This window comes from Stylophora pistillata, chromosome 14 (assembly GCF_964205215.1).
Source record: "Stylophora pistillata chromosome 14, jaStyPist1.2, whole genome shotgun sequence".
Lineage (NCBI taxonomy): Eukaryota > Metazoa > Cnidaria > Anthozoa > Scleractinia > Pocilloporidae > Stylophora > Stylophora pistillata.
This window is the reverse complement of record NC_142532.1, coordinates 21,259,879-21,285,226: the sequence shown is the minus strand read 5'-3', so window position 1 is coordinate 21,285,226 and position 25,348 is coordinate 21,259,879. Positions and strand designations below refer to the sequence as shown.

General features: G+C 37.4%; 1 protein-coding gene and 1 long non-coding RNA gene across 3 annotated transcripts; one reads left to right on the top strand and one right to left on the bottom strand.

Annotated features, from left to right (window-relative positions):
- The first annotated feature begins 5,187 nt into the window (after nt 1-5,187).
- LOC148717045 (uncharacterized) lies at nt 5,188-25,160 on the top strand. Its single transcript, XR_015995239.1, has 3 exons — nt 5,188-5,364; nt 7,294-7,458; nt 24,150-25,160. It is a non-coding gene; the product is annotated as an uncharacterized LOC148717045 (long non-coding RNA).
- LOC111330934 (protein Wnt-6-like) lies at nt 10,946-16,999 on the bottom strand. 2 transcript variants are annotated; one of them, XM_088744780.1, is made up of 4 exons: nt 16,996-16,999; nt 14,997-15,217; nt 14,453-14,814; nt 10,946-12,969 (listed from the first exon to the last, which is right to left on the bottom strand). In XM_088744780.1, exons 2-4 carry the CDS (start codon nt 15,199-15,201, stop codon nt 12,508-12,510), a joined length of 1,029 nt encoding a protein of 342 aa, XP_088600906.1. In that variant the 5' UTR covers nt 15,202-15,217; nt 16,996-16,999; the 3' UTR covers nt 10,946-12,507. The 2 variants fall into 2 exon arrangements, with proteins under 2 accessions (XP_088600906.1, XP_022791673.2); XM_022935938.2 differs by lacking the exon at nt 16,996-16,999 and adding an exon at nt 15,336-15,677.
- Nucleotides 25,161-25,348: the final 188 nt, after the last annotated feature.

Sequence of the window (25,348 nt, the reverse complement as noted above, 5' to 3'; positions counted from 1 at the left end):
ATAACTGCGAAGCCTGGAAAAAGTTTGGAAAACAAACTCTAAAAATAAGAAGGCTTTTGTAAAACAGCTTAAATTTCGTTTACTTTTACCCCAAATGAAAGCCTTTAAACGCCTTGTAATATCAGATAATTGGTATTCCTGACCCAGGCCCTCTAACTTGACCGAGTTGTTGTGTATAGTGACGATTGCTGATGATTGTAATCTCCTGTTGTTAAGCGTTTTTTTCCATAGGCAGTGTACAATGTATGTCAAATGTCATTTAGCAAAACCTATAAAATTACTCGCAGTGCTTTTTACTAAATTTGGTAAAGCATACAACGCACTTAATGCAAGGTCTGATTGTTTTATGTCCTGGTTTTGGACTCCTTTTTTCTGAACTGTAATCGTTGGCTTTTGCTAAATTTTTCATGTGGAATGTTATTGCCTACTCCAGATGAAGCAGGTCTCTTCATTTTGCCTAATGAGTTCGCCCTTTATACCACATTGGATAATTTTCCTGTTTGGTACAACAACAAAAAAAGAGCTTATCTGAAGAAATTTTCTCCAATATTTCGCCGAGAAAAAAGTTTAAGATTGCCTGGCGATCGTCCATACGCCTTAGGTAAATTATACTGTTAATAGATACTTTTGTGGCGATAATGTCTCAAACATGAAAAGGAAGCAACAACAAATACAAAAGAAAAATCTGCAGACTAAGTGCATTCCTCTGAGTCCATTCCATCTAATACATCTCAACATTAACTTAGCAACGAATGTTGAGCATTGCATGAAGTAGATTCCACTCGTTGTGTTGATTGACATGATTTGGCGTGCTTCGCAGAGGGCACACATTCCGTCCTATGAAGATTAAAAAACATTTAGGGAAGTGACATTATGTGAATTGTGGGAAACGTGAAATTTTTATTGTGCGGTTGCTCACATTTTTGGAGCTTTAACATACTCTTTTGTTATGTTCGTTCCAGTTTTGTCAAATTTCTTCCACTGCAATTCAACAATCTCTAGGACTAGAGTAGTAGCAATGAAAACGAGAAAAAAATGTATCAAAGTATATCTGTAATGATGATAATAAATGATCGGTGCCAAATAGCTTAACAGCAGGGGAGCTTTAGTGCTAACTCATTGAAAGATTAGGGTATTACTTTTAGAATGAACTTGGTAGAAACAAAAGGAGGGTCGACTGAAATTTGACGCCACGTTCAAGAAATAGTGTAAACAGTATAGAGATTTGAAAGATTCTTTCTTTGGATACTGTCATGTTAGACTTGTGAATCACTTTAAATAAAGAATAGAGAGGCTGTCGACACTGATGAATATTAGAGAAGCCAATTATCGTTTTACGAACGAGAGACGTGATGGTACGTGGTGATCTATTTTGGCTTAAATCAAGTGTGCAACACTTCAACGGCGGGATTACGATTTGTAGAGAACTTATCTAACATAGACATTTAGATAAGAATGTTTCAATAAAGGAGAAGGCAAGACTACGTACACACTGCCCAGGTCTGTTAGACAGTGTTTTACTTCTGTTTTTGCTTTTTACCCTAGAAATATTTCAACTAGTTCCATAATGACTTATAATAATTACACCCTAAATAAGTAACGGAGGTGCTGCAAACTCCCTCAAAGAGAAAAACAAATACAATTAGATTCTTAACCATAAAAAAACTTCTTTTTTCACGCCAACTTAACAATACGTTATCTGACATTGGCCACATTTAAGAGGATAATAATTAATCAGTGTTAAATATTCGGCATATTTGGAGAGCATTGCCAAACACCGTGACCTGTTTTGGAAAAATCTCAATACCTTCGATGTTTCAGTGGTACTTAACTGCTATCAAATGTTAGCGTGCTTCCGAATAAGGTGTGAGATAAAACATGCTGGTGTCCCTCACATTGAATTTGTTTTGGTGGCCCCAGCGGAGGGCAAATCAAAATTGCATAATATCGAAGATGCCACTTGTGTTTCACTACAATCCTCACTAATACACATACACCAAGATGACTTTAGACACGTTTAATGTTCAGAAATGGAAAATAAGGCAACGTTCTTAACACTCAGTCATTTAAAGTAGGATTATAATTTCCTCGTAGGATGACTCGAATAGTGGCTAAATTCCAAATTAGATTTTAAAAACACTACTGACAAAAACTCAGAAATTAAACCAAAGGGCAAAATGATAAACTATGCATCTAGAATGCTATGCCAAGGGTCATACCCTACTATAGAAATTCATTCGGGTTAAGTACAAGAAATATTTGTATCTGTAAGCCCTATTTAAGTTTTTCTTATGAAGCAACGGACACCGAATCTGATATGCGAAGGATTTTGTTTGTGTCACAAGAAAATTTACCAGTAAACCCCCCCCCCAAGACTCTATAGTCTTCTAATAATCTCCCTCACCCATTCACAGTCAATTTATAATCCGTTGATGATAACTGATTCTTCCTCTGTCCACCCGCCGCCCCCCCCCCCCCCCATTCACCCGGCGATAGACAGTGACTGGTCTCTAATAGTACGCAAACCTCGAGCTACAACTGTCCTCTTTATTAACCTAGATTTTGCTCTGCATATCCATGCTAGGGGCACTTTGATAAGTGAAACATGAACAACCTGCGAACTGTGTGTTCATTCATTTATATATAACCCTAAATTTAGCAGTGTGTTCTGATACAGGGTCCTTTATCCAACATGTACCCGAGTATAAGTCCTCTCAAACTATAACCGTATTGCGTGTATTGCTAATGGATGGACGTTGTTATGACACATGGTTTTTATAGATAGCATACAATAAGCAGAAAGACAATCATCGCATACATATGTAAAGGAAATAAAAAGTGAATAACTCTCATTGATAAAAACAATTTTACAAAGGCTGATACCGTGAATAGTGGAGCTTAAACAAAAGGCAGATAACAGAGGATCATTCTTGATTACACAGGATACCTCTGTTTATTAGGAAGAGTTGCGTAGCATTCAGAAATAAATAGGATATTTCCTGGATGTGTTCTCTCTTTCGTCAGATCTTGAATAAGACATTGTTTTGCCAGTGTATTGATAACGTGGGGAATTTAAGTGGCCATTATACTCCCCGAAAATTTTGGCAATTATGGTAAAAAGAAGCAATTCTTTTTTAAAATTGATTTTTTCTTTGTGTCTATCAGTTTACGTAGGGAAAGTTTAGATGCAGTATGGATCGATCTCGAGGAAAGGATTTGAAATCGTTGAAATCATGGAGGAGAGTGTATCGTAAGGCTGATCAAAATTGGAGTGTATCTTTATCCCAGAAAATCGGAATTTGAAATGCGAATCTTTCCGTGTTTCCATAGAGAATAATCCAGAGCTGAAATCATAATCAAGACGCTTAGTAAAGGGACGCGAGAAAAAGTAACCATTACAGTTGCCACACTCAGAGGCTTAGCAGCTTTCTAGATTTTCCTGATATCAGTCATAAGAGGCGCTGTGGAGTTAAACTCCCACAAAGTTCCCGGGACCTAGCCTTAATAGTACACATGCGACACGCTAGTTTGTATACCAAACATCTTCCTTTCAAAGGTTCATTTTTCATCAGTGTATCCTCAGCATGCTTCGTTGCTGAGTCAGTATCATCGAACAGCACACATACATTACCCATAACTCAATGAAACGCCGACTTTACAACTCCGTCAAACCAGCTGTCAGTTTAACTTTGTCCTCTACATCACTAATTATATGATCTACTTAGTTTTTTTGGCCGTCCGTCTACGTAATTAACATTTTCTTACAAATGAAATAGCTGCGCATGCCACATGATGCACGCATACACAGAGGGTTAGCCATGTTTGCATAATTACGATTGAGCTTTCCACCTAAATGAGTAGAAAAGGGTAAAGCTGAGGGACCAAAACACATCTAAGATTAAATTCAACATAGCACATGAGCTAACCGCCGGACTGTTGTGCTGGAGGTCGAAGGTTCGAGCCCAGGCCGGACCAACACTCAGGGTCTTAAAATAATTGAGAAGAATATGCTACTTTTCTATAACATCGATCAAGAAATGGTTAGATATTCTAGTCTTCTCGGATAGGGACGAATAAATGGAGGTCCCGTCTCCTGCATCTATTAATTAGTTAATTTGGTTAGGCAGGGTACGGTAAAGAACCCACTTCACGAGATTACTGTGATGTCGTCTGGCCTGTTTACTGGGAATTGGGGGGAGGGGGCATGGGGCATCTGTTATATTCGCCTTTATTGATTGTAAACTGCTTAGCAGTCTGGTAAAGTCCCCCGTACAGTGTTTTAAAGCGCCATGAATTTAATATATGAGCGCTATATAAATAAAAGTTATTATTATTATTATGCAGTATACACGTTTGGATGCTAGTGAGCTAAGCAAGATAGGGCGAAAATTCGTAGCCTATCTGCATGACAGGACTGTTAACTATAATAATATCTAATACTACTTAAATATAATTGATCAATATAAAACGATAAAAGTGTCAATTGGCCAAATACTAAGATGTTTTTTTTTTGAAATGTTCATGATTTACTGTTCGGTTCTTCAAATATCCTTAACTTAAAATGTTCATAAAATACTGTTCATAAAAAAACCAAATCATAATGTCCTTAAAATTCTTACGATGTAACCAGTTTAAATGTTCTTGCAATGTTCAGAGTACTACTTAATACAGCTTTCTGCATTCTCAGCAATATTTCTTTGTATCTTGTACCAAAGAAGCCCTTCATTTCAGTTTCCATAGCTTTAGACCATCCTCCAAGTACATTTATAATGACGTCTACTTGTGAGATCTTGTATCCTGGGTGTTGTTTTGTCAGCTCAAGTCTAAGTGCTCCATACTTCTTGGTCTTTTCTTTGTCTTTCTTGTCTCTGTTGTTGACCCAAGGGGCAGCTCATTTCCACCATAAGTACCTTCTTGTTTTTTTGGTCGATGAAACGTGCATCCACACGATTAGATCGTACATATGTATTATTGTTATTATCATTATTATTATTATTATTATAGCACCGTTTATTTATTACTCCAGAAAGGCAAAAATGTTCTGCGGTAGAAAATATGTAAGACAGTTTGTTATTGTTAAGGCAGAAATGACAAAAACGCTTAAAAACTATAAGAGATGATTGCAATGCAGATAATGCTATTTTTAGAAGGAAAATCTATTTCAAGGAGCCTGTATCTAAATTCGCTAAATTTAGAAGCTGTGAAAGTAGTAAAAGTCATAGTTTACTTTCCGGTTTCATTCTTCATTTTCGGCTTCCAAGGAACGAACACGTTCCTATTGTAACTTAATAAGTCAAAATCACTTTAGAGCTGAGTCATAGAACTTCTCAGGGTTACCTCAAGGTAGACTTATCTGGAGCCGAGGTAAGAGAAAATTTCAATGAAGGAATAACGCCAGCCTGCGGCATTTGGATAATAACCTATTATTTTGTCATGTTCTATCGAGTTGCTGTGTTAAGCGCCTGGAAGCGTTGCAGATGAGCCATTAATATGTTCTTTCGTACACTTTGAGACGAATTGCGAAATTGTCATTTCAGTTGACAGGCTTGACAACAATGTCATTTCCTTCGCTATAAGTCTTGTATATGCAGTTTGTCTCCTTTTTTTACCATACCAACTATCCAGAAACCAAATGGTTAAACTATTAAGATAATCGGTAGTAATAAGCTTTAGACTTACGTAATATGTTTTGGAAAAGTTAACGCGCATATGCCGCTTCATTAATTAAAGGCTAAAAGCAATCGACAACTCGATCCCTTATTTGTTTCGTTTAGAATTAACGTCTTGAATTTTATTAATCAAAGTTAAGTTAAAGGTCGTTAAGTGCTTAATAATTGTGAATCTGGAAAGGAGGAATTTCTTAAGGGGACGAGGATCAGTCGCAAACTTAGCTTGGCTAGATCCCAACCTTGCCACAAATTATCAGTGACAGTATTTGACATTCATTTGTCAATGTCTGATGATTGTTTAGTGAATGACAGATAACTGCAAGTTTGAAGATTCAGAAGTATTTTTTTAACATATTTGTCATTTTCTTCCCCAAAAGCACCTGGGCTTATCGAGGGGGATTACAAAAATTCAAAACTGAGAGGTTTGAAGCAGTTCCAAATGGAGTCAAAACTGTGACCTTCCAATTAGTGCTTCTGATCCTTCACATCGTTTAGTCCTACAGTCAGTCTGTTCCATACGCATTGCTCTTAACGTCAGAGAGTTTCTCTTTTAATGAATCCTCAAATCTGAAAGACCTTGTTTCAAAAAATCTATTTGTAAAAGCAAGGAGTGTCCAGTCCTGGTGACCTTGAATCCAGTGATCCTGGAATTGGAAGTGAAGTTGCCATCCACTTTCTTGATTAAGACCGAAAGAGAATTTCAGTTATGGAATAAAGAGTATGATAAGCTGATTTGTAGGCGTAGGAGTTATTTTTCCAAGGGCCGTCGTTGAGGTCTTTACTCTTGGAGGGTGTTCAGATGATAATGTCTCTGGGAGCCCTTACCCTTGTCTGTTACCTCAGGGATTCTACAGTACCGAATCTCAAAGTGCTCAGAGGTCTTACGCAATAGTGAAAATGAAGATGATTAACTTTAAGTGTGTAAAATAATGCTAGAGCTGATGTTTTCCATTCGAAAAGTCTCGCGTAGGGCTGAATGAATACTACCCACGTTAAGGCAATCGAAGTGATTTTTACTTTCTGGTAAAGATGTAACTTGTTCAAATGCGTGTTTTACTTCACTTAAAAGATTCCTTTGTTATGTACATTGAGTATTGTTTTACTTGGACACTTTTTTGATTAAAACTCGAATAAATGCTTTCTGTGTAAGTAAGAGAACAAATCATCGTTGTCAGTTATAACAATAAGTGAAGATTTTGCCTTCGGTTTTGGCTGCTAGCGGCTCACGCTAGAGATGAACAAAGAACGACGCAACTTGCTCTGAGAAGACCACTCATGTTTGTAGTTTTTCTTAGTTCTTAAGCTGATTACTCTAATTGACAAAGATTAAAGATTTCATATTTGTGCAGATTGACAACAACAAGAAAAATATTTATAATTTCCCTTTTACAAATATCTCATCAGCCTTCCGAAAAAATTGGCACATTTTCGCTTTCTAAGAGAAAGTGAAAGGCATGACATGGGGAATTCCAAGGTATATTTAAGGTAGTAGATGACCCAAACCCTTTTAAACTGTGTAGGCAGGTTACCTTACCACTTCACCTTTGGTAATCCCGGAAGTTGAGTTCAGCAAGCAAAAGGTTACACAGGTATCGTCTAACTTACATTTATTTTCTGTATCAAGGTCCATTGTCCAGAACGCGAGGGCCTAGATCCAATTCAAGTGTGAAGCATCAAGCTCAAGTTCTTGAACATTTCAGAACGACTTCAAAGTGGTTAAGGGGAGACGAAACAAACAACAAACAGAGCTGATAGCCTGCCTTAACAGTAGCTGGAGCAAAACTCTTAGGTTGGTCTCACCTCTTTCAGTTTTTATTCATGTAATGGGCGCTACAGGCTTCATCTTTCACACAGTTTGGATCATATTCACTCACTCACCCGCAAGGGATGTTTGCAAATCAGGTTATCTTTACTTTTGACCTAGTGAATTGTGTAGGCAAGCTCTATGCCCCAATGTCGTCTCAGCTTAGTGGTGCGAAAGTTTTGTTGCAGCAGGGTCTAGGGGTTAGGGTTGCGAGAGACATTTACCGAAAGAGATTTGGCCTGCAGTCCTGACCCGATTTTCTATCGGGGACGACACTTGAGAACTCCTATCTGCATCACGATATTTGGGTCTTTCTCTCATGATAATCATTGAAATGGTACAATTCACTGACAAAACTTTTAGTTTGCCCACACGCAATGTATGGACATTATAATAAATGCTCGTAACAAGAAAATCTGTGCAGCTATCAAATCGTTTTCTTTGTCTTTACTTTGATTTATCGTTGGTAGACAAGGGATTGACTGTGTACAGATATGCACTAGGTACATCATGGAAACACTTTTCTTACAAATACCGACTTCATTCGACCGCTCAATCACTGTTTCATCATCTTAATAGCGGTACGAGATAGTACGAGATAGTTCTAAAAGACACAGCAGATAATTGAAAAATGTTTGGTAGTAAAGATTTAATAAGCCAAAACTCAGTGCTCCTTAACATTTCAACGCGTTTTTGAGAAGAACAAGTGTCTCGAGTTAAGTCCGTAGGAACATAGTAAATGATACTGGAACATTTAATACTCGGACTTTCTCTTAACTGTATGTTGTTAAAATTTTGATTTGAGTATGGCTCTGAAACTCCGAGGTATCCTTTGTCTATACATGATTGAATGAGTGTTTCTTATTTAAGAATGGCTCAGCATAAGGATCAAATAGGGATCTTAGAAAATGCAGTTGTTCTAACGGTGGTCAGTCTTACGTTATGGTTCTGCTCCATGCATTATTTCTGTTGCTGTGGTGATGATTACCGCATGCAATGCCCTGATCATGATCATAAGGCATAAGGACGTCTTTTTTATATCGTATTTTCAATTTTTTTCTGAACTTTGCACTTCCTGTCTTATAATGACCTTTATACTTCTCCCATAACTTTGTAATTAACCAATAGATGTAAATTTAGTTTCATAATTGACTCCCACGCAATCAAATGCACAATGTAGCTCTCGAAAAGTTTGAGTTCGTTCGTAAGTACTCGTACACGTATACAACGGATCCAATTGAAGCGTGTGATATAGTTGTTGTTTTTGGGGAAGAGAGAAATAAGAGATAACTATGAGAGGAGCCCTCGTAAAAAGAATGAAATAAATAACATATTTAAAAACATAAATCAGTTAGGATGTTAACTTTGGACCGGGCTCGTACTGATCACCACACAATCCCTGTTCTTCCTGTCGAAAGATGGTTATTTTCACAAATTCGATGACACGAAATCAGTTGTTCTTGACGTACACATCAAGATTTGCATTTATTTAGAGGTTTCAGAGAGATACGACCTCACCTTTTAGCATGGAGAAGTATGGACAAAAAACAGCACAAACACGCACTGTAACCATCAATACTTCTTTCAAGAATTAACACGCATACCAGACAAATCCTCCATAGGTTCTGTTATTTTGTAATTGACATTTACCAGGTAAAGCATAATGAATAAGCACCACTTGAAAATAACAACTTTTATTTAATAGGACACAAGGGCCTACATGGCTCCATAATAATGATATCCACTGACTTAGAACTCCGTCTACCTCTTCCCCTTTAACTTCGTAAGAACGTTTTAACGTTATGTTATTGTTGACTGGATCTGGCATTTCTTGGCGGAAGTTCGCATGTCTAGTAGAATGATCGTTTTTTTCTTTTATCTAGAACACCAGATCAAAGAGCTTAGCCTTTGTTTCAAATTGAATATGGTATTGATGTGCCAGCTACTACAAACAAATTCAATGTCAACCGCATGACATATCATTGATCAATTTTGTCCGCAGCCTTTGCGTGGGGCATGATGTATTATTTTTTTTTTTTTCTTCAAAGGGGCATTGTATTCTCAGCGAATGTTAGTTAATACGTACTACAACTGGCTAGAAATCTTTCTGTCTTAGGGAAGCCTTTGCTATGTCTGGTGATCATAACAGTCTCCTGTGACATTGTAGCAATGGTAAATTTTTAAGTTTGAATCAACAGCACACCAAGTTTGCTTTCGAGAAACAATGTTGTTGAAATTCTCGGGCAGATGAGGCATTAACAATTTTTATGAGAAACTATTCTGTTCAGTTGCGCTATTTGAATAATGAGATAGGACAGAAATCTGGAGAGCACTTAAGAGGCAAGTATTGCTTACGGCCCGCCCCTCGTATGGCTATCGAGTGTTCTCCTAGTTGGTATCATTAATCTCAAAGCACTCATAAGTTCTTTAAGGGTCTATATATCTTTGAAAAATTATGGCATTCAAGTCTAGTCACGTGACCGGTCAAAACAGGTGTTTGGATTTTCGTGCAGACTTCTTTCCTGTCCAAAACAAAGGAATTAATTAAATGAGAACGATGTCTGCACGGAAAAGGTTCATGTTCAATATTTTGAATAGTGACCACGGTCGCAGATTTTGAAACATAAAGCGTGCAAAAATCGATAGCAGTCGAACTTATTCCTTTCTCAGGTTGTTTTGGTTTTCGCTTTTGTTGTTTCTGGCTTAAGATTAGCGAAGCCTCAGTGTCCCAGCACTTTTAGGATATGCACAAATTGATTGGATTTGGTGATGTTGTTTCTTACTCACGTTGCGTCTGGCATAAATCTTAGCATGTGTTGATCGCCGCAATCTTCTCAAGGATACTGGCAAATTTTTTCGTCCCACAAAATTAAGCAATTTCTTCCACCTAATCTCAGAGGGAGGAAAATCTACCCAGTGTATCTCTAGTATGCGAGCGATCTTTGCAATAATGATCGCTACTTAAGCAGTAGTGAAAATAAGGCCTGAAAAAATTTCAGGCCTGTACGGGACCCCATACAGGCTTTAATTTTTTTCAGGCCTTATTTTCACAACTGTTTAAGCAGATAGGTACTGCGAATATCACTCCCATACTAATTTCTTTAACCTCAGTTTGAATATATGATTTCATATATTCACAAACGTTGCCAGTGTATCTCTATTTGGGTGGTTTCAATAACTTCTTGACATATAAGCCTTTCAAACCTCCCTCTACGTTAAATGAAGAAAGAGTTAGGAAATATGCGGGATTGCTGGCAGTTCTTTGTGAAATGCTCTTCATTTTGATGCGTATCAGAGAATTTCAGATGAGTTTAATGCTATCAGGAGGATTTTCGAACAAATCTAGCGCTGAACAATTGTAAATCGATGATATTGCTCTAAGTGATTTTAAAAGTCCCTCTCGTATGAATAGGTAACAGTTTATAAATGTCACAGCATTGTACTTACTCCTTCAAAATAATCAAAGAGGGGAGAACAATTCTATTCATTTATTTCTGTTTTAAAACCTATATACAAAGTATTTATATTCTTTTATTAGACCGACCATTACTGCAAATGTTAAAGTCTCCTAAGAATAAAACGCAGTCATCGCCACCATACCTCAATCGACTATACAGTATAACAGAATAATCTTTTTTAAACCAGTATTAAAAATCAACCTGAAGTTGTTCACAAGGAGCCCTGTTTACATAAGTCTTTCGTGCAAGTAGCAGATAAAGGTATTGTACTTTTCGTAAATATCACTGGCAAATAATTCACGTACTGTCTTTAAGTAGCTTCTACAACGAAACCAGTTTTTTTTTGTTTTTTTTTCACATTTCAGAATATTGTGAGGAAAATAAAACACATAAGAAGTCAATCAAATTTATTGTTTATATCTAACTGCTTATTATCGCAGCAGGATATGAGGCATGTGTATCAGAAACATCAAACAAAAGGGAAATATCAGAACATTGCTAATCGCTTTTTGACAAAAATTCTCAGCTCCAAGTGATAAATTTGTTGGGTCAAGAGAGAATGAATAGTCACGGCTTGTGATAGTTTTGTCAATATAATTTGGTCATTTGGTAACATTGGAGAAGGTTACAATGTCTAATCATTTCGGTGTATAACGATTTTTTATAAAGAAATTTAATCATGCTCGTGTCTTGAACTCCCTGGATTTCATTTTGACGCTCTCCGGGTGATAAGATCGCAATTAAATATCATTATCTCACTGTTTGATGTGACCGGCCATTACATGGCGATTTCCGGACTGAACTGCTCTTACTAAGCTTTCCGTTCTTTTGTGCCCTCATTAGTGAAATCCTTAAAGAAAACAACTGGGTATTAACATGAAATAATGCAGAATGTTTTGGTTGTAACGTGAGTTTATATAAATTAGTCAAAGACACAGAGCACTTGTTAGAAGGTAATTTGAAAGGTCACACTTTATGTATAGGCTCTCTGTCGTGAAGCCCGAAACCCTGCTGTTACTTTGAATGTTTGCAATAAACGTCGACAATTAAAGAACCCCTTCAAAGCTCATAGTGCTAATCAACTCCAAGGGGATTAAATGAAGAGTGTCTACTTCTAAATCGTTCAAGATGACACTGTTTTCATCCTGTACTGTACTTCACTTCTACTAAGCAGTGGGTTCGATTGTCCTGAAAATTTGGCATTGAAGCGTTCATTTGGTCACGAACAACTTGCAATGTTCAGTAACTGGAAAAAATCCTTGTACGGCATTGCATGACTATTCCTTCGTTGTAGTATTCATATCTCTATCAGACACAACGTTCAAGTGTTTGCAATTTAGTCGTGCCGTGACCTCCAGCTGTCTGATTGGATTCCGCTAAAATTGATATTTGAAAACATATATTAAATACTTTCCTCTATCTGGGGTATCACTTGTCATAAGGAGCGGTTCTTTTCCTGAAAGTTGGACATAATCGTAGCCGTTCAAATAAACTTTGCAGAGTGCGTACCATTGTTCACATGACATTTGACGTGACTGTCTCTCGCGTGTTAGTGTGTATCCGAGCAGCAGGAGGGTTATTCACAAGTAAAAACGTCTTCCTCTCTCCTGCATCTCTTGCATTCAACAGTACAGCACCACTGAAAACGGCATTGGCAATTTTCTTTTATGATCAATTTTCTCATTCTTGCTCCACGACCGCAGCAAAGCAATTTACACCCTCCCACTCCCATGCTTGTATCATTACACCGTCGGCCAACAGTGCCATGAGAGCCCAAATAGGGGTCCGCTTTGCAAAAGTTTGGGGAGTCGGTAGTATAAACCAAATCGAGTTCTGTTGGAGGTTTTATTGTTTCTCCTTCTTTGATTAACTGATCTCCGCTATTTCCTATAATCACCTTGATGGCAGAATCGAAACGGGCTTTAAGTCTGTCACCCACGTCTCTAAAGTGCGGCATCTTTTCCCAACACGTTTGAACAGAGCAGGAACCCGAGAGACCATGGCATTTACATTCTGTTTGCATGTTACGCTTGACTGCCTAGGAAAGGTGAAAGAAACCAAACAGGACGTTACAATTATTGTCAACTAACTCAAGATTGATCTAGCTAGGTTATCTGTGGCATGTTGGATTAATTTTATCGTGGAAGGTATCTTTTTCTAGACTTGCGTTTCAAAATTTTGCAAGCTATCACTTTCCCAAGCGGCTGTTGTCTCTTTAAGTTGCGGCACCTTTGTTCCAATTGAAAGTATTTGTTTCACGCTTGGATCAGTGTTAAGGATAAACTAGTATAGAGGAGACAAAAATAGTGGTTTACTTTAAATGAGACGCAAATATTTACCAAGGGAATTCGTTCATGTCAACCTGCCAAAGACGGAGGCACTTGTCTTTCACAGTTTCCACTCGAAAGGTAAACTGTCAAAATTGAATTAACTACTCTGTCAATAAAGTTTACACTAGAAAATTAAATTCCTGTGAAGATTTAATGCGATGGTGTGAAGAACTGATTAAAGCAAACTGAGTCATTTAGACGTCCTAGTGATCGTATGCAGCCTTTTCATTAAAAGGGATGGCTTGAAGCGTCTTAATTTACTTTTAATTGGGTTAAACATTGAAATCGATAGAAAACATTTGTTTGTTGGTGTTCTCTGTTTAACGCCGCTTGAGGAATCAGAAATTAAAGCTATACTGTTAACTCATTCTATTTAAGAGTAAACAAAGGTCTGAGATGCCACAAAAGGTATGCAAATATAACAAATTCGGTGATTAGTGGAAGGCGTATATGTAATTTATCTTTTCTTCGGAAAAATTAACATTAAGATTGGATCGCTTCGTGACAATTGTTCGAGCGGTCGTGTAGGTGACAAATTAACTTTTTTCACGCCACTTGCATCCAAGCTATGCTTTGTCTTCTTTGCTTTTAGGTGGCTTATCGGCATCTCTGTGATGCGTTAAAAGGCTTTAGATAGCAGCGAAAACAATCTGCTCCCGCCGGAAACCAGAGGTGCTGCACTTTCGCAAGCCAACGCTAGTCTCTTTAACACCCAATGTTGTTATCAGGGCTTAAGTCCTAATCAAAATTGTACTATCAACTTGAAATAAATGATACCACCAAAGACGAGACAAACCCAAACGAACGGCAGTTACCATGATCACAAACTGATCTGTTTTAAATTATGCAGCAAACGGCTGGCTCGTTACTCAAGTGCCGTGGAATCCAAGAGAATACGCGCATATTTTTCTGACCTCGTTAACTTAAACAAGCTTATTACTTAGTAGTAATTGCATGACAATTGCTTTCACTGCCTTTCAAAAATGCGCTGTGTTGTGACGGGCGCGTGTTTGGTTGCGTAGCTGTCTGGGTGATATAATTTGGCGTTCCGCTACAGCAATGTCGAGTTTAAGGCCGGAAAACCAGGAACGAGCGCTTGTTTGTTTGTTGTTTATCTAAGTGAGAAAATGAATAGGGCTTTGGCAACTCATAACAAAGCTTGGTGTAACCCCGGAAATACTTTTCACTCACCAATCGTCCTGCTTCATTATTGTGTTCGATTATCATGGATCGACCATCTCTACTTTTTACTTCTTGCATCAACTGCCGCGACATCGTGTAGCCGTGATGAATATTGTCGCTGCAGCCTCCCCATTCGAACTGCTCGTTCTCGCCGATGGGAAATGCCTGGCTTGGAACTTGGTTTTCTGCAGAAGGATAATCGTTTCGAGGGAACGACTGAATGACATTGTTGGCGATGACGTGCTGTTTCTGTTTCGGATTTACTTTGCGGCATCCACATTGGTGAAGATGACTCAAGCTACATGCTCGCGTGACAGAAAAGGTAACCCCGGCCGATGTGATCGCATAGATGAACGCCGTCTCTCGGTAGTCTGTGGAAAAAAAATAGAGCTTGAAGTTGAATAACGCACTAGGTCTTATGGGCCTACTCATCGTAGTCAAGTAGTGTGGTCTGTTGTGCGATCAAGCAACGCACCGGCCGATGAATCTTTCATGCAGGGTTTATTAAGTGTGACCAGATAGCTGCATTTGGCTAGCGTTCATTATCACTTACCGTAGCGAAGAATTTTCTTGACAGAATTCTTGGACGTCGAGCAGTTCCATCGCCTGTTTCTAAACTGCCACTGACACTCTTCGACGGAACCTTTCATTCCTTCTAGAACGGTAGAAATCAGTTCGGGCTTCGACTTGCAGAAGTCTTCCTTTCTCTGGAAGAATGACTGCGTCTTCTTACACACGACATTAGGGTCTTGTTGCATTGACGTCTCGAGTGACCTGCATTGACGATTAAAAGTACTATGTTTTAGTAATCTACTAAGCTAAGTAATATAGGGATTATTAAACCGCGGATTTCTGGTGTGTCAGGACTTTTCTGACTTTGCACAGTACTCACCACCATAACGCAATAACTTTGCTTGAATAAATAACAAATAAAAATACACTCAGTAAACGAAGCTTCATGGCTCACTCAATAGAAACACTTATCAATGAAAGGGAAGAATAGCGAATAAGTGCTGCGCACTGATTTAATGTGTTTTATAAACAGATGAAGGTATTCTCAGCTCTGATTGGCTTTCGGTAACACATGTCAATCTTCCAATTTAATACTCCTATATTCGTTTTAAAAATCCATTTCAGGTGATGTGGAGGACATAAGAGGAGAAGAGAATCTAACCCTCCTCTTTCATCAAGTAGCTTTGACTGTCAAGTAAAGTCTTGCAATACTTCACTTGATTTTTGTTCGGTTCATACATGCTATTTGGGTTTAGGAGGCAATCGTTGCAAAAGTTCCACATGCGACTCACGGTGAACTTAATCAATAAATCAAAAAAACGTGTTCTGTGTCATCTCTAAATCAGAATTATCGCTTTTGTCTAGTTCCTGTTTGAAATGACTTAGTATGAAAACAGAAAGATTTCTCTTTGAATGTAATCTTATCTGTAGCAATGCTACTGAGCCAATTTGTTCTTTTAATTGGTTCGTTCACTTGTCAACAACAACTTCGGAAGAGACGAGACCTAACTGACCTTAAACCTAAGATTATTTTGATAGCAATTTGCACTAGTCCTTAAGTGTTGAATTTCTCATTTTAGCTTGTTTAGATGAACCTTGGCTGTTATGTTTTTACGCCGCTAATGCAGTGGTTGCTTGTAACGCGAAACCAAAACGTTCACATTTATGTTTTATGAAAATTGAAGTTTTGCTGAAGTAGTCAGTTTCGTTTAATGTTGTAGACGAGGAAAGCTCAAAGTAGTCTTTAAGCTTAAAATGTGCGTTAGAATTAAGTTTATAGACGTAATAATGCTTTTAGGCCAAAAATAAACAGTCTACTTTGAACATAACTACTTTTTTTTTTTCAAATAAGTGAGTGTTTTCATTTCACTTGCAAGATATAAATTAGTTATGCGCTAAGCCCCAATTATTAAGACTGAGAAATCTCGCTGATCTTCCATTTTGTGTTCGCGAACTTTCTAAATTAAAACGATTTTACATCCATTTAAGAGACTCCCTAGATAACAAAAAAAAAAAAAAAACGCCTATAGTCGGTAATGAATTATCAGATACGTACTATGTCGGGTGTTCTTTCATGAATTCTTAGTACGTCGCCAGATAGACGACTAAAAAGGATAAACATAGGAAAAGTGGTGTATTTGCCATTGCTTTTAATCCATAGAAAAGCAATAATATACCCGACTGACTAATCAGCTGGGTATATGTACGCCATTTGCAATTGAAGGTGTCTTAAATATTAAGATTTAGAGCTATCTACGAGTACATCTCGTCCCTCTAGTCATGACCCGTCTGAGTCATAACTGCATTCTCGCCACTTCTTTTCAAATAGTCATTCCTTGCATCAGTTTTATTTAATTCTTGTCCACTCAGAACTTTAAAGGATATTTCTTTCCAAGCCGGAAACCGCTGGCTTCGCATGTATGTAACAAAGAAAAGAAAAAAAACCTAAGGGAAATTGGCCTGGGTGTGTCGAGCATTCAAAAGACTTTGACTTCAACTGCAAAAGAGTTGGGCCACTTTGCAAAAGAATTTCTACCCACCACGATAAGTGTGTTACGCTGATATTGGCACCAGTAAAAGAGATTTTAGTTCAGAAACGTCTCCTTTACACTCCTACGAAATAATTAAGAAGTAAAATAAATCGTGGGAAAGACGCAGTAAAAATTTTGATCGAAAACTCGCTTTGAAGCTATGATCGATTGAAGATTTATGATTCATAGAAATGTTTTTCAGTGCACTGCAAACGATCGACAGACCATGACTAAAGGTCTTGGACCAAAGGGATCCTTCTCGGTGACAACTGCCTGCCCCCTTGATGCAAGTAATTGTTCCTAAATTGTTTGTTTATCTCGTAAAATTTACAAGTATAATCGTATATGGACTCCTTTTCTTTATCATCGTGACACAAGTACGCAGTGACCCAAACTACTGAAGATTCATAAGCTTATCCTTCAAGCCTTGGGTAACATACAATGAGATGAAATGGGGTTGAGCGAGTAAAAATACCGCACAAGCTGCATGGTGGACTGAGCCTTGTTTGCTTGCTTGCGTCCTGGTCGACAACGCAGTCATCTGAATTTTCCTCGAAACAACGTTAGGAATGACTCGTGGCAGGTTTTTAATTTATTTGTCACTGAATACAATGAAAGTAGTGTAAATTTCTAGAAATACCTCTTCAGCTCTAACCTGTCAGCACGCCAATTCCTTTGAAAGAGAACCTTAGTGCGGCTGTCATCCGATTACTCAGACTGCATTAAGTCGCTTTGTACCCTAAAATTTCAACAAATCGTTTCTAAGTGATTTCCAGTGCAATGATCTTTGAGAGAGCGGCGAAAACCAAAAGCCAATCTCAAATGATAAATAATTAGTGATTTTAATCCCCTTATCGATGACAAAACTCTGTATGAGAGGGTGTCAATATATAACTTCTTGAAATTCTGAAATTCCCTGGTGGCCAACATTCTTTGTTGACTATTTTATCATGGCTTCATAGTCTGTCGATTGCCTAGTTCTGTTCCTTTTTGTTGAGTTTTTCTTTTAAATTGAGTCTCACTCAGATGAAAAATTAACTCTAAACTAATTTGCAAATGCCAAACCGAAGATGCTTCATTCAATTGGTTTTATGTTGTCAAAATACAACCGATAGTCGGCAAAAAATGTTATGAGAAGAGAAAAATTCCATTATTCCATTAAATTATGCCATCGTTCCATCTAGATCTGTCAGAAAACTAATGTTGGTTTACTCCGGATGTTTGACTTTTTGAAGAGGCCACAGTATCTCATTAAGTCACATAATTTAACTGGTTCACATAGCTATACTTACTCGTTATTAAGTGCTCCGTTTTTTTTTTTTTTTTTGTTTCCTTCTGATTTTGCTCTTCTTTTTTTCGTGACCACGTGTGGCCTTATAAGGATAGAATAGATGGAAAATTGTCAGTTCTAGTGATGTAACTTACGGAGCCGCAAGAGGTTCCAGATGAAAGACAAATTCATCATATACAAAGTCAGGGCAATCCTTTTCATAAAGTCCTCTTAAGTCTTCCCCTTAACATTGAGAAGATCTGCTTTATTCGTGTCCAAATACGATGTAAAACAGCTTGGATGTCCAGTCTAAACTGTGAGACATCGATATTTGTTGTTATATAATTCTTACTTCGTCCTCAATGCTTGAACTTTGTCATCATTTTAAGGTACTTAAAACGGTCGGATGGCTTGGAATTAGTGGTGGAAAAGCAAAACACGACAATATTCGAGTACGTTTTTCCACTAATCTTCCATGGCGTTCTGTCATATATAAATTTATCCCCGGGTAAAAAGAGATTGACGTCTGAGAGCTTGATATCTGACGACCAAAATAGGAAAATTGTTACATCGCAGCTTATTAAATGTTTTACCAGACAAAACGAGGAAATTTTGGGAAAACTTAAAAAAAATTAAAGCTTGGAATAAAAAAGAAATAGTAACAGTAGCTCAAGGCCTCAATCGAATCGTTTATTTAAAGGTGTTAATGTTGTGGAATTTTTCTTGTAGTTACTTGGTTTCGTTAAAAGCATTTGTGTGGTCCTCGGTCTGGAGGTGAAGACGGAATCAACCCAAAATTTTTTCGCTTATTGATATAGTTAAAAGTGTTTACAAAAACGTGGAGTTTCTGTCAGGAAAATTATGTCACTTAACAGATTGGAGTATCTAAGGTTATGAATATCGTTCAAAGCATGTCTAGGTGACATTTGTTTGTTGTCAAGGAAAGCAAAAACAATTTGCTTGTTTAATTGTATTGTCATCGTTTTAGTATTGCACAACCGTCGGGTCAAAAGAGGCCTACCGTATCCCTTCAGATTGTGTCATTTTACGTGGGTGTGATGTCAGAGGAAAAAGAGACTATGTTTGGTGTTTTGGAAGTTATTAAACTATGGTTAGAGAAAAAATAGGGCATGGTACGTATTCATTTCCCCCTTGGCTCGGGAGGGACGTATTGCGAAAGATTTTAAGACTACCAATAGTAAAGAAAGGGCTTTTGACATCCAGTTTCATCGTGATGCATTTACAAGGAAATTTATTACCAAGACAAATTTACTAACATCAATTTTTTTTCTAGCCGACATATTTACACTAAAGAAAGGACACAGTTCCTATGTCCTGTAACTGTTTCAAAGTCTCCGTAGTCCGTCTAAGACAGCTGTCTGTTTTGAAAAGAGCTAAGGACAATGTAAAAGACTAAGAAACGGTTGTTACGATCTCTAAGTGACCGTCTTATAGACGAGTCCGTTAAGCGAAGGTTGATTGTATAACAATTTAACTCCCTGAAGTGGTTTACAAGCAATTTCTCCCCGCAATTTTCACACGTTATCCAGCCGAGCGGTGATGAGTACAGCCTTATCAGCTTTAAAGGGTTTTATCTTTGAGTAATTTTAAGTTGAGTGTCGAGAGTAATCCGGGATTGGATTCATTTTGTTTCAATTTAACCTGTGATTAGTCCAGAACACACGTGCAACTTTCTCAACCAATCAGATACAAAACTAAAACCAATCACGACTTGGACACTCGCGTTTTCTCGCGCCTTAGTCAGTTCTGGTGTTTCCTTTCATCTGATTGGCCGTTGTAATTACTTCGATTTTGGTTTTGCAACACTCAATCGAAAAGCGTTGTCGTTTTGTAAAATTTTTTTTTTATTTGCGGCAGTCCGGATCTTGGAACCTTCATTATGGTAATGCTTTTTGGGGCCAGAATGAAGATAGCCTTTCATATTTTCTTAATTAATGGGTTGACCAAGAAACTCTTAACGCGCACGTTTTAGTTTGAGGCTGGCATGCTCAGACCAATTTTGAGTGTATATCGGTGAACTTACGCGAGTTGAAAATAAGTTCATGGGCCTCAACGATTACACCTACGATCGAAGAAAGTTAAAAATTAGAATACAAGCAGCAGAAAGTTGTAGTTCGCGGCCAAATCTTTCCAATGGGTGGCAAATACAATAAGAGGAAATTTGTGAGGAAAACCAGCAGCATGTCCAACAGCTTATGAATCTTTTCCATGCACGCATGTCAGTTAGGGGTGCTTCGCCTGTTCAGATAAAACCAAAAGTATACTCCTTTTTGGACGGTCAGACTTTTTTCCCAAGTTAATCTGGATTTTTCAAACTTCCAATAACAAACATAACTAGCGAAATCTATTTTCATCATTGAGCTAGGTAGGAGAGGGAACTGATCAAATTGTAAAGTGTTTTCCGTTAATTTGAGCAAAACGAATAAAAACGTGGAATACATCTGATGGTATTCCTTACTTACGCATGTTTTCTTTAATTTTTATCTCACCGAAAAGAAGCCGGCTTTTATACAAACGGAGAGCACTACCTTCCTCTTCCAAAAAGGTCAATTCAACTCTTTTGTATGAATTTGTAACCACACAAGGAAATCAAAATGATTCAATTGGCCAGAATGTTTCGTTGCCAAGTCCAATATCTACAATGTTTACCTTATTGGAGGCAAAAAACCGTTAGTCAATTTGATAAAACTCCGCCCTAACTCCATTTTTTTAATTGATTTAATTGATGACAAATCATATGGATATTAGACAAAATCTCGTGGCGTGTGGTAGAAAGTTTAATTGGAAAAGCTTAAAATAGGTAAATTGTCCGTAATGAAAAGGAAATGTGAATTTGACAGGTATGAATGATCGACCTAAATATTTAATTTCACACTTGAAATGTTTGGTATACTCAAAAGAGTATAAAATTGAAACGGCTACCTTTTGATCCACGTTCATTTATCTTTGACCTTTACGATGTCCACTGAATGACGTTTAAGCTGTTCGCTGTAAATTTGTAAAATGACACAGAATGGTAATAAAAGCGGCAACCTTTAATGTTTGTGCTTTTATTTTTTTACGCTTGGCCGACTACGTTTAGATAGTGATCAATGTTGTTGGATGCAAGTCAGGCCCCAATGAATGACGGTTTATCTTATGCCTCGAGTATATGATGGAGTGTTCAAACTGCTATTTATTTCAGTACAGAGTTAAAAATAAGACCCAGCGATTCGTAGATTAGTGAAAGTCTTTTTTAAGAGTGTTTCAAGCACTAAATACATTCACAGTAACGAGCACTCTTTGAGGACTCAAGTGCAAAGAAATTGTCAATATCAATTTTCATATCCACTTTGAGAAAACTAAAGAATGATTTTGAGGAAGCTTCCTGTCACAGGGAGGCAGTTTTTATGAGGGTTTGCGTATTTCTTCAGTTATATGATATCAAGTTTTAGATTTGATCAGGTCAGGTAAAGGAACCAACCCTGTCTTTCCACGCGTGCGTTAAAGCTAGATAGTTTTTTAATCAATAGGTAATGACAACAAACAAAAGAGGAACGAGAAGCCCTCAGCTTAAAACATTCTACATTCAGTTCTTCAGAAACGGACGGAAATTAGCTTTCTGTGACGCCGTTAGCTATTGTTTTCTTTATTACTTTCTTAGCTTTATCCCAGTACTATTTTACTCTGGCCAAAGGTACTAATTTGGCATGCAAAAATCAAGAACACGAGAAGAATAAAACGTTACTTATACATACTACTTTGGTGAACTCGAAATCATTTCAGATTTAGTCAAAGTATTCTCGTCATTTCACTTCACTTAGTTCTCTCCGTATGTTAGGGAAATCTTAGGATGATATACTGATCCATGACAGGTCAAAACAAGTTGATATCTAGTATGTTAATGGCACAAAGCTAACAGATATTGTGCTAATAACTCCAACTCAACGTTTCCAATGGCACTCTGTAATTTTTTCTATGAAGTGAGTTTCTATCACTAGCGTTCTTGTTACAGAAATATCAATGTGAAGGAAAATTAATCTAAATCAGTTAGTTATAAGTCGTACTGGGTAGTCTAGTCAAGTGAAACCAGTTTTATCCCTTATCTCCAGAATCTAAAACGTTCTGAGGGACAAACGTTATATAATTGTGTCGGCAATTAAAACTTGAACGAGGCGTCACTTTACAAAGTCGTGTGAAATTAAAGCAGCAGATAGGGTATTTGATAGCCAATCAAGTGGATTCTCTTACTTGCTACCTCCAAAATGTGAAAATGTTTACATAATAAACGTTAGAGTTTCTTGTAATCTTTTGGAGACAATTAAGGTTTTAGCTCGCGAACCCGTGTGCAAGATAACAATGAGCTAAAGAGCACCAGACTGCGGCGAAATGTACTTCTCTTAATCGATATTAAGTACGGTATTTCAAATATAGAACAGATGTTTGAACAATGCTTTATCTTAATTGCCACTTTGCAGCCTTGACAGATGAATGAATAACGTTACGATACTTAGATCTGCCCCTGAGTTCTTCACGAGCTTTCAAATCGTTCTACATGGTTAGAATTTGCCATGCCTCAGGGCATTATCTTCCGTATTGAACGAATTTAAAATTTCGGTAACACGCAATGATTTCCAAGGTGTTTTTTTGCAACAAGACAATAACCCAAGCAGCGTTACAAAGCAAAAGAAGTCAAAAATATGTTTTTCAAAATTTTAGTAAAACATCACTTCGATGAATATGCTTTCGTGATGTATTTTTCTAAATATAGTTTCGCACTCTTGAGTATTTCCGTCTTAGTAAACAAACCTCGGTTATTAACATATTTTTATCACGTTCTTAGCAAGAAGCGATTGCTCTAGAATTCGCAAAGCTATGTGACTTTGGTTTTAATCGTGATCTGTGACACAAATTTGACGTATGTTGATGGAGTTTTTGAAGAGTTGAACTGATAGCGGAGGAAACACAAAACAGTTTACACTAGCACGTTTGCTCTAAAACCAACCCTGTTCACTCAATATTATTTAAAGTAACCGGCGTAAACCGAACTACTGAAGTAAGAAGTTGAAAATTAAATCACACTGATTCCTTTGCTCTTTAAGAATACTTCATTAAGAGTTGACGTGTTAGTCTGAAAAGAGAGAAGTATTAACTTGAAAACACCTATGATTTATTAGCAATCTCAAGTGTATGAAACGGAGAAATTTCGAGAGATCATTTCAGAGATCATTAGGAAACCATCATAACAACATTTAGCAAAGAAACAAATCATTGGTTACCTAACGAGTTTTCAAACCCCCTCAGAATAAAACATTTATTCTTTCTTAAGACACATTTTGCTACGACATTGTCGCTTACAGCAAAGTAAAATTGTTCAATTAAAATCCTTGCTTTTGATTATAACTCATAATTACGTGATGGTATCCAAAGCTGCTTTCAAGCTTTAACGCCCACAGCTATAAATCTTTATAAATTATATTTAATCTTCACGGGAGATATTTGTTACTCGCTCGTAACCCACAATTTTTTTTTATATATATATTATCATCATTGACCTCATAATACACTTATTTCTGTGAGTGTTTGGCAGATAATAGCTTCAGGCTTTTTATTCAATAACGAAAACTATAATTATTCCCACGGCTTCCTGTTTCTTACCACGGTGTGATCTGGTAAAGTCTACCTCTAAGGAAAGAAGTGTAAGAGGCGAAGAACCAACAAACTTCTAAAAACTCTAAGAACAATTTGGAGAAGAATAATCCTATTTAAAATGTCTTCAAAGGCTGCTATGCCTAATTACCATTCCAACTTAAGATCAAAGAAGGCTTATTAAAATATCTTAGGTATTGACGATAATTTGATTTATTCTGATACACCCGAGTTATTACATTAGAATCCTCCCATAGGCTGTCACCGACGATCTTTGTGGAAGCGCGAGATCTTTCACTTGACTTAAACTGACAAATTTACCATTGAACATTGTTTCACGAAACTCACGTGGGAAGACTTTTACACGGTACCAAGACAGAGACGCAAAGGATAGCGACGAACATAGCCAGCAGACTACTCGATGGGAACTTACATTAACAACCATAATCAGACAACCCGTCATCTCACTTCCGTGGGTCAAGAAATGAAACGCGAGAAACCTGAAAAATATGTCTTCCTCTGGGAACCTGGATAAGAGCAAAGGACTTCTCCAGTCAATGCTGAAGGAATTCATCAAGAAGGATGCTGGTCTTGATGGTGAAGGGCAGTTGACGCCTATAACAGAACTACCCCTAGTTGTTTGCGAAAAGATTCAGCATATTATCGCCGACTCGACTAGGATCACAGAACTAAACTAAACGATGAGTCAAATCATAGAAATCCGTAACATTTAAGAAGTAAGTCCTGTATAATGCATATTTAAACTCTTGATCGTCTAAAAAAAAAAAAAGCTCAAGGAAATAGTAATTCAGTGGTTTATAAGTGGTGTTCTGTACGCAATGTTTGCGCCGTATAAAGCATAAATTTACTGAAGAAAGTCGGTCGTTGCTTAAACGCATAAAGACAACGGGTAAAAGTGTTTCAGTAAGGATCGATTCTTTTAGCATGTGAGCACTTTTTTACCTATAGCTATAGACGTAAGGCATCTCCCCCTGAACCCCATCCTACTCTTGTAAAAGCTCCGTAAAAGAGGAAGAGGACTCTTGACTCTGAGAGTTCCGCGCGGCGCGCTTAAATCCATTCCTTTTTCCACTGATTTTTATTTTTACTCGCGCGACAGACTTTTCGCTGAAAAGAACAGACCGCTTGTAGTCTTGTATTCTTCACTTTATTGATGTTTCTAATTCCAAGTTTACTCAAAATGTTCTCTACACAGCCACTGTTGAAAGGATCGCAATAAAATCATCTTATCTGGTTGAAGACACATCATTATCATTCAAGCCACTTATCAAAGAACTATACACATGATTGAAAACTATATTTAAAAAAAAAAAATTAAGAGTTTATGACCTAGTCACACGCAGATAATATAACAAGAAAATGTTGATTCAGTATCGATAACAAATCATGTAATATTCGGTGAAAATGTAGATAAATGCGATG